A 14727-nucleotide genomic window follows, 5' to 3' on the forward strand; every position below is an offset into this window, starting at 1 on the left:
TGGGTGCTAACTTGAAAGGATGGCCACCAGAGGCGCAGCAGTCGGCAGCATGGGATGGAGTAGTAGTAGTACGAGCTGCTCACTCTGTGGGTCGGCTCCCCTCTTGGAGGGATTTTGTAGTGGGAGATTTCTATTGGCATTTGGCTCGTGGTAGTGGTCTCACTCGCCTAGTGTTCATACCGACACCCTCCTGGAGGGTGAGCGAGTCAGTTATACTGACCTTTTTCTTTATTTTATTTATTCTCTGGTATGTGTTAGTACATTTACCCTAGAAATAATAGATTAAAGGATATTTCGCGCAGCGACACGAGCTGAGCCCAGAAATACAACAAATAGACACAGGAAACGTTGCCAAATCTACAGGTATGCCTAACTCGATACTGATGGGGGTGGTGTTTACAACTCTTGGTTCTGAGGCCCTCATATATAATCCCCCAGTTTACAGTCACTCCCCAGTTTCTGCCAGTAACTTCAAATTCTAACATATTGAAGTGTAGTTAAGGTTAGGTTAAGATTTTGCCAAAAACCCTAAAATAACCCTTACTACACTTCATCTTTAACAGTACCTAGTAAATCTAGTGTAGCCTAGGCTATGCTGCGAGGTTCCAGAGCATGCACATGTATTTTTCTTTTTTATGAATTGTACATGTTTATGCACTTGGCAATCCATAGCAGTAAAGAACTGGGCAGCGATGAAACATAGCAATGGCTACAGAGGAGAGAGCTCAAGAAGGAAACAGAAGGAATGATAACATCAGCACAAGATCAGGCATTAAGAACTAGCTATGTTCAAAGAACGATAGATGGAAATATCATCTCACCCATATGCAGGAAGTGTAATATGAAAAACGAGACCATAAACCACATAGCAAGCGAATGTCCGACACTTGTACAGAACCAATACAAAAGAGGCAAAAGCCCTCCATTAGAGCCTGTGCAAGAAACACCAGCGCCCTTGCAGTAATAAGTGGTACGAGCACCAACCTGAAGGAGTGATAGAAAATGATCAGACAAATATCCTCTGGGACTATGGTATCAGAACAGATAGGGTGATAAGTGCAAATAGACCAGACATGACGTTGATTGACAAAATCAAGAAGAAAGTATTGCCCATTGATGTCGCAATACCATGGGACACCAGAGTTGAAGAGAAAGTGAAAAAATGAATAAGCATCAAGACCTGAAAATAGAAATAAGAAGGATATGGGATATGCCAGTGGAAATTGTACCCATAATCATAGGAACACTAGGCACAATCCCAAGATTCCTGAAAAGCAATCTGGAAAAACTTGAGGCTGAAGTAGTTCCAGGACTCATGCAGAAGTGTATGCTCCTAGATACAGCGCACATGGAAAGAAAAGTGATGGACTCCTAAGGAGGCAGGATGCAACATGGAACTCCACATTATAAATACCACCCAGTCAAATTGGAGGACTGTGATAAAAAAAAACTGTAATTACAAAATTTGTACGTGATAGTTTTTTAAAGAAATGACCTTTCCATTTCACTTTTAAGTGAGAGCAACTCCTCTCTTATCTCTCTCTCTCTCTTACCGAGATGAGAGAATTTTTATGGTACATGTACATGTACATGTACATGTACATGTACATGTTTAACAACAACAACAACAACAACAACAACAACAACAACAACAATAATAATAATAATAATAATAATAATATAGGGCAGTAGCATTGAATACAATAGCTGTTTCAACGGCATTTAATTTATATAGAATCTTCTCAATTCTTCTTATTATCTTTTTCTCGTCAGCATGTAGCCGGTGTATTAAGTTTCCTAAGGACATGTAAAGATTACCATTTGTCTTAGGTTTATTCCTCTAACGTGTCGACAGCGCACAGGCAGTCATCTATGAGAGTATGTATACAGTAAAGTGAATTAAGATACGTTACAAGTATTTATAGCATGCAAGGTCGTGTACAATCGGTGGGCGGGTCGGTGAGCACGGATTTTAATTGGTCGTTGGATGGTAACGATATCTCTCCCTGGGGCGATGAGATCTGCGTAGTCTGGCCGGCGTTATTAGCGTGGGTTGGGTGTTGGTTGGGGTACCCACCTCTTGGGCGGCAGGTACTGCTGCATTCTGTCCAGATGACACATCTTCCGCTCGTTCTCTCCCGCGAAATTTCTCTCTCCCGCTTTCTCTCTCTGCTTCTTCCTCTCTTTCTCTCTCTCTCAGTTTCTTTCTTTCTCTCTCTGCAAATTCCTCTCTCTCTCTCTCTCTCTCTCTCGTTCGCTCCTTCTTATTCTCTCTCTTTCTCTCTCTGCTTGTTCCCTCTCCTCTCTCTCTCTCTCTCTCTCTCTCTCTCTTGCCTCTCTCTCTCGTCTCTCTCGTTCGCTCCTTCTTATTCTCTCTCTCTCTCTCTGCTGTCTCTCTCTCTCTCTCTCTCTCTCTCTCTCTCTCTCTCTCTCTCTCTCTCTCTCTGGTATTCCCAAGAGACTGGGAATGATGATCAAATAAAAGGGTTCCAAACTTATAGATCAGATAGAAAAAATAGGAATCAAGGGGGAACCGCAATATATGGGAAAGACAAAAATCAAGGAAAAATATATGAGAAATATAGTAACTCAGAATGTGAACTAATAGCGGTAGAATTTGAATCTGAAAAATTGATGAACATAGTAATATATAGACCTCCTAATACTAAAGAGTTTGACTTAATAATTGAAAAATTGGATGATATATGTAGAAATCACAAGGACTGGACTATTCTCCTATCTGGTGACTTCAACTTTCCTTTCGTAGAATGGAAAGAACGAATAGGAGACTGTGGTTGTACTTATACATATAAAAAAGAGAGTAATAGTAGTGCAAAAGATAAGAGGCAATTTGAAAAGCTATTAGATATGCTACTAGAATACAACATTCAACAAATAAATCACCTGCCAACAAGAAAGGAAAATACTTTAGACCTAGTATTTGTGAACGAGATGAATTATGTTAAAGAAATAATAGTTTATAATGCGAGTATTTCAGATCATAATGTCATAGAATTAACAGTTCATTCCAAAGCAAGTGAAAATAGAGATAAGCAAGAAATGAAAAAGTGGGAAGGATATGGAAAATACAACTTCTACAGTAAAAATATAAAATGGTCAGAAATTAATGAAGAATTAAACAAAGATTGGGATAACATTTTCGTAAGTGATGACATAAGGGTAAATACGGAGATATTATATAAAATATTGGAGAAAATAGTGGATATATATACCGAAGAAGAAAAGTAAACATCATTCATGCATACCAAGAGACAGAAGGATCTTGTTCCAGAAAATCAGAAAGTGGAAAAAAGGTCTTGCAAAAGAAAAAAATGCATGGAAAGTTATAGAACTAAAAAGTAGGATAGAAAATGCAGAACAAAAGATTATACAATCAAAAGAAAATGAAAAACGGGACTTGGAAGAAAAAACCCTATTAAATATCAAGCAAAACCCCAAACTATTATACTCATATGCGAAGAAGATGAATAAAAGAAGAATAGAAATAGGCCCTCTGAGAATTGAAGGGAGATTAACGAATGAAAAAAAGGAAATTTGCAACATACTGGCAGAACGATATAAGAGAGAATTCACCCCTAGAATAGATAATGAAGATAATGATATAGAAGTAAGGGACGAAAATAGTGAATATTTAGCTGACATAGAAATTAATGAAGCTGATATTGTGCAGGCAATTAATGAAATTAAAAATGGAGCTGCTGCAGGGCCGGATGGAGTCCCTGCTATTTTGTTAAAGAAAGTAGTTCATTCTATCGCAAAGCCACTTGCAATATTATTAAGACAAAGTGTAGATACAGGCAAGATTTATGATGAGCACAAATTAGCATATATCACCCCTACTTTCAAAAGTGGATCAAGACTAGAGGCAAGTAATTATAGGCCTGTGAGTCTAACATCACATATTATGAAAGTGTATGAAAGGGTAATGAAGAAAAATATTATGAAACATTTAATAAAAAATAATTTGTTTAATATAGGACAACACGGTTTCGTACCCGGAAAAAGTACACAAACCCAACTGTTAGTCCACCGTGAGAACATATTCAAAAATATGAAAAGCGGAAATGAAACAGATGTGGTTTATCTAGACTTTGCAAAAGCTTTTGACAAAGTAGACCATAATATATTAGCAAGAAAATTAGAAAACACAATATCGTAGATAAAGTAGGAAGATGGTTAAAAGAATTTTTACACAACAGAAAACAGATAGTTATTGCAAACGATGAGAAATCGGATGAAACCAAGGTAATATCCGGTGTGCCACAAGGTACGGTGCTAGCTGCAATATTGTTTGTTATTATGATTGAAGACATAGACAGTAATGTTAAGGATTCGTAGTGAGTAGTTTCGGTAGTGAGTAAGTTTCCGCTGATGACACAAGAATAAGTAGAGAAATTACTTGTGATGAAGATAGGAACGCTCTACAAAGAGACCTTAACAAAGTATATGATTGGGCAGAGGTAAATAGGATGGTATTTAACTCTGATAAATTTGAATCAATAAATTATGGAGACAGAGAAGGAAAGCTATATGCATATAGGGGACCTAATAATGAGACAATCACAAATAAGGAAGCAGTTAAAGACCTTGGTGTGATGATGAATAGGAACATGTTATGCAATGATCAAATAGCCATTCTGTTGGCAAAATGTAAAGCAAAAATGGGAATGTTGTTACGGCACTTCAAAACAAGAAAAGCTGAACACATGTTTATGCTTTATAAAACATATGTTCGTAGTCCACTTGAATATTGCAATATGATATGGTACCCACACTATCAAAAGGATATTGCACAAATAGAGAGTGTACAAAGGTCCTTTACAGCTAGAATAGAAGAAGTTAAGGACCTAGACTACTGGGAAAGACTACAATCCTTAAAATTATATAGTCTAGAAAGGAGAAGAGAACGCTACATGATAATTCAGGCATGGAAACAGATAGAAGGAATAACAGAAAATATCATGGAACTAAAAATATCAGAAAGAGCAAGCAGAGGTAGATTAATAGTGCCCAAAACTATACCAGGAAAAATAAGGAAAGCACACAGAACATTAATCCACTACGCACCAGCATCGATAATGCAGCGTCTATTCAATGCGTTGCCAGCTCATCTGAGGAATATATCAGGAGTGAGCGTAGATGTGTTTAAGAATAAGCTCGACAAATATCTAAACTGCATCCCAGACCATCCAAGATTGGAAGATGCAAAATATACCGGAAGATGTACTAGCAACTCTCTGGTAGACATTAGAGGCGCCTCACACTGAGGGACCTGGGGCAACCCGAACGAACTGTAAGGTCTGTAAGGTAAGGTAAGGTCTGCTTGTTCCTCTCTCTCTCTCTCTTTCTCTTTCTCTCTCTCTCTCCTCTCTCTCTGTCTCTCCCCCCTCGATCTCTCCTCTCTCTCTCGTGGTGGTATACGGAGTTGGTTGGTTTCTTGTGCTGTTTCTTATTATGATGGTAGGAAGAAATTCTGTTTCTTTTACCGTGTTGATAGTCGGCTTTTTCTCTAATATGTGTAATGCTTCAAGATAACGTAGGCTTTTCCTGTCCGGTGCTTGATCAATAATGTCTATGTTCGTTATAAGTTCAGCTCTTTCTGGTCTCCTGTTATGTTTTTCCCTGTAGTGAATGAAAATGGCCCCTTCTTGAAGGTGGCAGGAGAGACGCTTGGAGAGTCTGGCGGTGGTCATCCCAATATAAGAATGGTGGCATCCATCCACCGAGCATGTGAATTCGTAGATGACACGCCTTCTCTTCAAAGACGTTTCTGGGGGCGCCGGGTTGTTTTTAAGCAGCAGCTGGCTGGTTTTCGCGCCCCCGGGTTGTTTGTAAGAAGCAGCTGGCTGGTTTTCATGTTTTTGTAATAAATTATGAGGCTAATTTTATCACTTTCTGTAGTGGGGGAGACATTTTCACTGATTATTTTCCTTATAGCCTTTTCGTCTTCCAAATATTTGTGGTGCATATGATTTTTATAAAATACTATTATAGCTCCACTTTGGTTGTTAGTTTCGGTCGTTCTTTCCTGGTGCCATTTATTTATGGAGTCACTCGTTTGGCGTTCAACCATGCGGTTTGAAAAGTTATTGTTGATGAGGACTTGTGTAGACCTTTCGATCTCCCTGGTGGTTTCTCTCCATAGGGAACAGTGTGTAAGGGCGCGGCGGACGAAGGCCTCTACCACCGATCTTTTATACTTGTCTGGGCACTCGCTGGACCCATTAAGGCATGGACCCAGGTTTGTGGGTTTCTTGTAAGCAGTGGTGGTGTATCCCGTAGGGGTCTGCTGTACCCGAACGTCCAGGAAGGGTAGGGCACTGTCTACGCTGTGTTCACACGTGAAGTGGAGGACGGAACATTCTTCGAAAGTCTTTCTTAAAGTTTCAAGGTCCTCTTCTCTGTCAACTCTTATGAAGGTGTCATCTATGTAACAGTAGTATTGGGGAGGGCAGGGGATCTTATTGAAAACCCTTTCTTTGACGACACTCATGTAGAAGTTGGCAAATAGGACCCCTAATGGGGATCCCATTGCCACGCCGTCAATCTGGCAATAAAGATGTCCTCTGTGGGTTGTGAATGGTGCCTACTTGGTGTATATTTCAAGAAGGGCTTTTAGGGCTTCCTTGGGGATGTTCAAAGCCTGTGTGTCCTCACATCTATATACTCTATCGAGGATATGTTCAATCGTCTCGTTGACTGGAACGTTCGTGAAGAGGCTCTCGACGTCAAGAGGCGATGATACCTGTAGACGGAGAGTCTCGGAGTTTACTTAAAAAGTCGGTAGACAACTGTAGACAATACCTGTCAGGGATATATGGCGTGAGGAGTTCATCGAGTCTCTTCGCGATTTTGTAAGTTGGGGTTGGGATTTGGCAAAAGGCAAAAGGCAACTTTCCCAGTCAAACTTTTTTTTATACTATACATTTTCAATACTTTCTATGTACTGTACTGTAATTTTTTTCTAATATGAAATTGTTCTTATGGGTAAATAAAAGATTAAAAAGGCTTTAATAACTTGAAAAAGTTTTAAATTACACCCAGTATGGTGAAAACTCCCACACATAAACGCTGCCACCATTGGGTGCAAGTGTACTATATGATACAGTCATTTCCTTTAAAAAATGTTTTGGATGGAATTTCCTCTACCTATCCACTGCCAAAAAACCTTCAAACTCCTCTATCTCATCCTCTGTGAAGAGTTCTGCTGAAAGAAGGCTTTGTGAACCACTTGAGGTTTCGGGGACTGGCAGATCATGGGTGTCTTCACTCCCGTTAGGCCTGACAAACTTGGTTATGAGCTCCTGTCTGTTTCTTTGTCTGTCACGTTGACTATGTAGTTTTCATCTAAATTTATTCTACAATAAAAAAGAACTGCTGAAAGTTCTAAATTTGATATGAAATTGGCATAAAATGAGTTTCTTGAAAAATTTAGATCGAATGATTCTCTCTCTCTCTCTCTCTCTCTCTCTCTCTCTCTCTCTCTCTCTCTCTCTCTCTCTTCTCCTCGTCCATCTTTGCTCGTCTCTCTCTCTCTCTCTCTCTCTCTCTCTCTCTCTCTCTCTCTCTCTCTCTCTCTCGACTTTGAAATGAAAATAATACAATCTCAAAGATTAATACAGTGATAGGATAGTAATTTAAGGTATATATTTAGAATTTGACCTTTCAAGATAGGCAGTTATTAGCATTTTTAGAGGGGGTTCTAAGTATTCGCGGTGGGTCTGGTACGCATCCCCCACAAATACGGGGGGTCCACTGTAATGTTCCACAAAAATCCGTGATAAAGTGAACCGCAAAAATGTGAAATGGGGGTCCACTGCAATGTGTTCTACGAAAATCTTTGACAAAGTGAACTGCGAAAATGTGAAACGTGTAAAACCAAGGGGCACTGTATTAGAAAGATGACGCACTTCCATGAGATGCCTTTCCAATGGCGCTCTGTCGCAACCTGGAATTTACATCAGGTTCGACTGAGGGCTCAACTGCCAGATGGCAGACCCCACTGACCTTCCTTGGGCTACCAGTATGACTCATCCCAGGTTTAGGGACAAGCAGCCACCTCCTCCACCGACACTTCTATTAGAGTTTTTTTTTCACTCATTTTGTCCATTAGGACTCTCACCGATGCCCCTAACTGGACCACAGTATTCACTAACAAATCTCTGTTCAAATCTTGACTCGAGGCTGGCAATGGGATTGGGGTTGGAAGTGTGGGAGAAAGGTAAAGGGAAAGGCAGTGCAATGGAGGACTGGGAATTAGAGACAAAACAGATATGGGAGTAGAGACAACAGGAATATTAATATCACTAGAAGACTACATAGAACCCTGGCTAGCTAAAGTCTTACTATTATCAGCTCTAGAAGTCACCTTTCTCTTCCTGTCTGTTTCCAACTTTGCTAAATGTGACTTTTAAAGTCTTCCACTTTTTGCTAACCCAGTCTTTACATTCATAGTCAAATCTATAATCTGTAAAAACAAAATCAGGGTCATATGAAGATTTTGTTAATCTAATTATACCTAATGCTAGCTGAGCTTGAGGCAGACATACTACAGCATACACAAGTCCACTAAAAAATGTCTAAACCGTGAAAAAAATAGTCTCTTGATTGTTAAAAACTGCAAAAATCAGGAATATTGGTCTCATAAAGAAAACCTAACACTGCTAATTGTGCTGAAAGGCTAACAAATGTAAGAACACTTTACCAACTGGGCAAACCACATCAACTGGAAAAGCAAAGAATCAAAATGAGCTGCTTCATACAACTGGTCTACAGTCAAAAGCCGGCAGAAACTAACTGAAGCTCACTGCCCAGTTATTCCTCTTTTTCCCCGAAAGTGGGTGGGGCTAGTCACTTGCCCAAAACAAAAGTAGTGCTACAGCGAATTTAAAAATTTTAGCTGCTGTGCGAGTTGAAACTATGGCTATTAATTATTTGGTAAGTTACTTAGTATATATAAAAGTACTACAGTATTATCAGACATTTGTAAAAAGCTCCAAACCATAGCACCTCAAAGACAATATTTACTCAAAGCTAAACTATTTGAACATGGCAGTGATGAATGTCATGGTGTAACACTGTAGTGGTACAACAAATAGGCACGTATACATATTATGGGAGTAACAACAAATAGGCACGTATACATATTATGGGAGTAACAACAAATAGGCACGTATACATATTATGGGAGTAACAACAAATAGGCACGTATACATATTATGGGAGTAAAATGTTATTCAAAGCAAAGATCTAATGAGGTATTATATCAGCAAGAATTCTTATCAATGAGAAAGTAATGCAGCACTTACCATCCTGAAAGTCCACCAACAGCTACTTGCTTTGCCGCTGGCTCCCTGGTTAAGTTGTTGATGAAGTCTTGTATCCACGACATATTTGACCTAGCTGTACCCCTGATATCCAGAACCTCGAACTCCTCCTCTTCTGATGGTTGTAATGGTTTAGTTTGGCTTGCACCTCCCATACCAAACAAAATTAATAAGTGTCTGAAATCAACAGTAATCTGATAATCTATGTAATGTTCAAATCATTATGCACCTTCCAACTGAGTTTGGAGATGAATAACTGTAGTTAGTTTAAAAAAAAATAAAACCTTTTAAAAACCAGATTGGATCTGATACACATTCTAAGAATAAATGCTAAAGTAATGGGAAATGTATTTAACAATAAATTACTATGTAGTACCTATTCTGTAATTATTAAATCAGAATTTTTGAAAGAAAATTTGTATTTTTCCTAACTATATAAACCTGAGGTCCTTTACAGTAAGAATTACTTAAGGCATAGACTGGACATGGATGCTGAAATCTTTAAACAAGGTGGTTCGGTAGTTAACTACCTGTCCGGTTGTTATTAGTCCCTCCGACGAGATGTAAACATTCCAATTTGCTTTCAGCCCAGGTAGCAGATTGATGGGTGGCATAAGGTGGGCAGCTAGTGTAAAGGACTGCGGGTTTGTATAGTTAGGAAAAATACAATTTACTTCAAAAATTGTGATTTGTTCCTACACAATGTACGAATCCTTGGTCCTTTACAGTAGGAAGGCTCACTGATTGGTGGGTACAATCGGAGTGATCTTTTGTGAACCGACTGGGGTTCAGCCTACCTGAGATTTCCTTCCTGGTCGTAAAAGTGAGGAGGGAAATCCCGCCACTGACTTTGAATTGCAAGATCGTAGTCAGTCTTCTGGGTCTAATCACAAAGGGGAGGTTGTGTCTCCTTTAAGAGGCAGCTAAGAACCATTATATCAATAGACATTAAGGCAAATACAAGTTGTGGGTTTGTCTTATGTCAAAGCCCCCTTCCCTGCCTTGTGAAGCGAAGGGGCACATATTTGCTTTTATTAACTAGTCTTAAGAAAATAGACAGGTTACTCTAAGGAGTGTCTTACCTGCATTGGCTACTCAGTTAACTGTCTGCATACTCTATACCTGAAGGGAAAGCGTAGGATGAAAGAGATGAAAGGAGAGCAAGTCACTCCACAGTCACGCTCATTCATACTGTACAATGAGGAGTGATGTGATTCTGTCCTATTAGAGTAGCAGGGTAAGCTACACAATTTGTTGAGCAGTCAGCACTGGTCCCAAGGAAAAAGTGTCCTGCCTTCAAAACCTGATGAACCGACAGGTTCTTAGGGAATGCAAGGGACAGGGCAATGCCCCTGGCATCGTGAGCTCTCGGACGAAGTGTACCGGTGTCGTCACCAGCAGCAGAGTACGCCTTTCTGATCTCTCCCGAAGCCAGAAAGATAGTGTTCTTGGACACCTCTTTCATGGAACCTCCGGTGCTAACGAAGAGTTATCGATACTCAGGCCAGAGACATCAAGTCCTCTTCAGGTAGCGCTGTAGTGCTTTAATGGGACAAAGCAGCATCTCGTCTGGATCATCACCAATGAAGTCACTCAGGGAGGGGATGGTGAAGGACTCCAGTCTAGCATCAGGGACCGATGGATTCTTAGTCTTTGCTACAAAATTCGGGACAAAATTGAGTGTACAATCTCCATCCCCTGGAAATTTACATCAAAAGAAAGACCATGTAGTTCGTCAACTCTTCCTTGATGCCATGGCCAGCAGAAAGACAGTCTCGAGGGTCAGATCCCTGTCTGATTACTCTCAAAGGGGCTCATATGGGGCATGAGTCAGGCTCTGCAACACGAGATCACATCCCACTCAGGAGGCCTGAGATTCCTAGGTGAGCAAGACCTCTCGAAGCTCCTTATGAGTAATAATATCTCGAAGGAAGATGACATATCAATACCCTTCAGCTTCAAGACTAGGGCCAGTGCAGCCCTGTAGCCTTTTACAGCTGAGACGGAGAGGAGCTTCTCTAGGCGAAGGAAGACAAGGAAACCCATGACCTGCTGAAGAGTGGCTCCGACCAGAGAGATACCCTGTCTACGACACCAATCACAAAAGACAGGCCGCTTTTCTTGGTATACCAGTGCAGAGGACTGTCTGAGGTATCCTGCCATCTCTGTTGTTGCTTGGTGAGATAAGACTCTTGCTCACAAGAGATGGTGGATAACCTCCAGCCGTGAAGACACACAGAGTGGATCAGCACCCTGCTGATCACTGCTCAAATCAGGCAGAATAGGGGAAAGGCATAAACTAGGTTGTCCCAAGGGTGTTGGAACGTGGCCTCTGCAGCGGCCCATGGGTGTGGAACAACGGAGCAGAAGGTCTCTAGCTTCCTGTTGAACTAGGTGGCGAACAAGTCTTTGACTGGACACCCCCACAGACTGAACAACCTTTCCGCCATGCCTTGGTGAAGAGACCCACCTGGCTTGTCTGCCAATACATTCCTCTTGCTTGGACTGTATCTGGATGACTGCTCTACCGAGTGTGCTACTGCCCACTCGTGCACCTGCACAGTCAACTGATGAAGCTCGAGGGAGGTGAATAATACCTCTTGCTTGTTGATGTATGCCACTACTGTGGTATTGTTGTTTGTCAACGCCAGTGTTCCATTACCACAAGTTCCCAAAACTATTGGAAAGCCAAGAAGGCTGCCTTGAGTTCCAGGACGTTGCTGTGAAGGTCCCACACTCCTGCAGTCAGCAACTCCTCCAGGTGTGCGCCCATCCCTTGGTCGATACATCTGAGAACAGAAGCATGCCCAGAGGGGGGAAGTGGAGAGGTCCACTCTTACTGCGAGGTTCCTGACGTCGAGCTACCTGTCCAAGTCTTCTCTCACCTCCTGCAAGAGGGGGACGAGAGCAGACTGAAGGTCATGGGACTGAGACCAGTACAGTGAAGGCCCCGTATTCGTGGGCATGCGTACCAGACCTCCCCCCGAATAGTTTAAACCTGCGAATACTTAGAAACCCCCTCTAAAAATGTTTATAACGGCCTATCTTGAAAATTCAAATGCCAAATGGATACCTTAAATAACATCCTACTTCAAATATAGTACCTCAAATTACTATCCTATTACTGTATTAATCTTTGAGATTATATTATTAATAATATATAAACATTTCACCATTAAAAATATATGAGTACAGCCAATAACAGAGGGAGAGAGAGAGAGAGACGAGAGAAGGGAGAGAGAGGGACGAGAAGAGAAGAGAGGAGAGAGAGAGAGAGAGAGACGAGGAGAGAGAGAAGGAGAGATCGAGAGATTACGAGAGACGAGAGAGAAGGAGGAAGGACTGAGAGAGGAGCGAGAGAGAGAGAGAGAGAGAGAGAGAGAGAGAACTCCTTACGACTCCAATACATAAATGTGCCAAACTGTCATTTACTCGCCCACCTCCTTTCTCAAGTGGATAAATAGACTGGGTATTGCTATTTTTTCTATTAATCTTATCAATATTTGAAAATTAGTTATTAAGTAAATCATTTACTTATGGCATTACAAAACAAATAAACATACGTAAGTGAGTGAGAGAGAGAGAGAGAGAGAGAGAGAGAGAGAGAGAGAGAGAGAGAGAGAGAGAGAGAGAGAGAGAGAGAGAGAGAGAGAGAGAGAGAGAGAGAGAGAGAGAGAAATTTTATTGTTATTGTTTAATCTCGTAAATATGTTATTGTTATAATACAATTAAGTTTGTTCATACTTACCTGGCAGATATATATATAGCTGTATTTCTGACGTCCGACAGAATTTCAAAACTCGCGGCACACGTAGTGGGGCGGCCAGGTGGTAGTACCCATTCCCGCCGCTGGGAGGCGGATATCAGGAACCATTCCCATTTTCTATTCATATTTATTCATGACCCTTGTCTCCTGAGGGGAGGAGGGTGGGCACTCTAATTATATATATCTGCCAGGTAAGTATGAACAAACTTAATTGTATTATAACAATAACATTTTGTTCATGAAACCTACCTGTCAGATATATATATAGCTGAATCCCACCTTCGGATGGTGGGTAGAGACAGACTAGGATTTTTAGGAAACTTAAATTAAATAAAAGATTAACTTATTGGTTCCTTACCTGATAGCAAAGTAGACTCTGTGATTACTGTCACTTAAAGCCTGCTTATGCTTTTATCAGAGTTGCCAGCCAGGTTTGGACCTGTAGTGCTGGTGCACTCTGGATGCTCTGTCAACGGGGACGTGACCACAATGTGACAAGACCATCTAGCCAAACATATGGCAGTAACACAGCAACCGACCACCACCTGACCAACTAACCAAAAAACCCCTGACATTAACACTAAGGAATGGGAGATTTCCACAGAAGATCTCACCATCAACCAAAAACACAATAAACTAACCTAACTAAGCTAAGGGATAGGGAGAGAGCCACCTTCAGCCCCCAAAACTGTGTCTGCCGAAATGTAAGGCCCCAAAGAACTACAGTTCTCGTAAATCGTTCTCACATCCCGGAGGTAATGTGAGGCGAATACGGAATTGCTCCTCCAGAAGGTGCTATCAAGAATATCTCTGATAGACATATTCCTTTGGAAGGCAGAGAAGTAGCTACGGCTCTGACCTCGTGAGCTTTCACTTTAAAGAGGCTCATATCAGTCTTCTGGCAAGATGAATGAGCCTCTTTAATGACGTCCCTCAAGAAGAAAGCAACAGCATTCTTCGACAACGGCAAATCTGGTCCTCTTCACCGAGCACCAGAGATTACCTGAGGGACCTCTTATCTCTTTAGTCCTATTCACATAGAACTTGAGAGCCCTGACAGGGCACAGGGCTCTCTCTGGTTCTTGACCCACGAGACTCGATATTCCTTTGATTTCAAAGCTCTTTGGCCAAGGATTAGACGGGTTCTCGTTCTTAGCCAAGAAAGATGGGTTCAACAAGCAGACAGCGCTGTCTCCCTTGAAGCCCACTAGGCTACTGAACGCTTGGATTTCACTAACTCTTTTCGCCGTCGCCAGAGAAGCTAGGAAAAGCGTTTTTCTCGTCAAGTCCCTTAGAGAAGCTTCATGGAGAGGCTCAAAGGGACTTAGCATCAGATGTTTCAACACCACATCTAGATTCCATGAGGGCGGTCTTGCCTGTGGAATCTTGGTGGTTTCGAACGACCTTAAGAGATCGTGCAGATCCTTATTGTCGGAGAGGTCCAGTCCTCTGTGGCGAAAAACGGCAGACAACATACTCCTATAACCCTTGATTGTAGGAACTGCCAATTTCTGTACATTTCTTAGATAGAGTAAGAAATCTGCTATCTGATTCACAGAGGTCGTGGAAGAGGAAATTCCTTCCTTCTTGCACCATGCCCTGAAGGAGGACCAC

At 41.2% G+C, this 14727-nt stretch overlaps 1 protein-coding gene across 3 annotated transcripts in view; it reads right to left on the reverse strand.

The window, feature by feature from the left end:
• LOC135206267 (FUN14 domain-containing protein 1-like) overlaps positions 1-14727 on the reverse strand; it is a 116653-nt gene that overhangs the window by 34049 nt on the left and 67877 nt on the right. For all 3 annotated transcript variants that reach the window (XM_064237684.1, XM_064237685.1, XM_064237686.1), the window contains one exon: positions 9330-9524. In XM_064237684.1, coding sequence (XP_064093754.1) covers positions 9330-9502 — 173 coding nt within the window. In that variant the 5' untranslated portion in view covers positions 9503-9524. The remainder of the gene's footprint in view (positions 1-9329; positions 9525-14727) is intronic.

This window comes from Macrobrachium nipponense, chromosome 29, assembly GCF_015104395.2.
Source record: "Macrobrachium nipponense isolate FS-2020 chromosome 29, ASM1510439v2, whole genome shotgun sequence".
In the NCBI taxonomy this organism is placed as follows: domain Eukaryota; kingdom Metazoa; phylum Arthropoda; class Malacostraca; order Decapoda; family Palaemonidae; genus Macrobrachium; species Macrobrachium nipponense.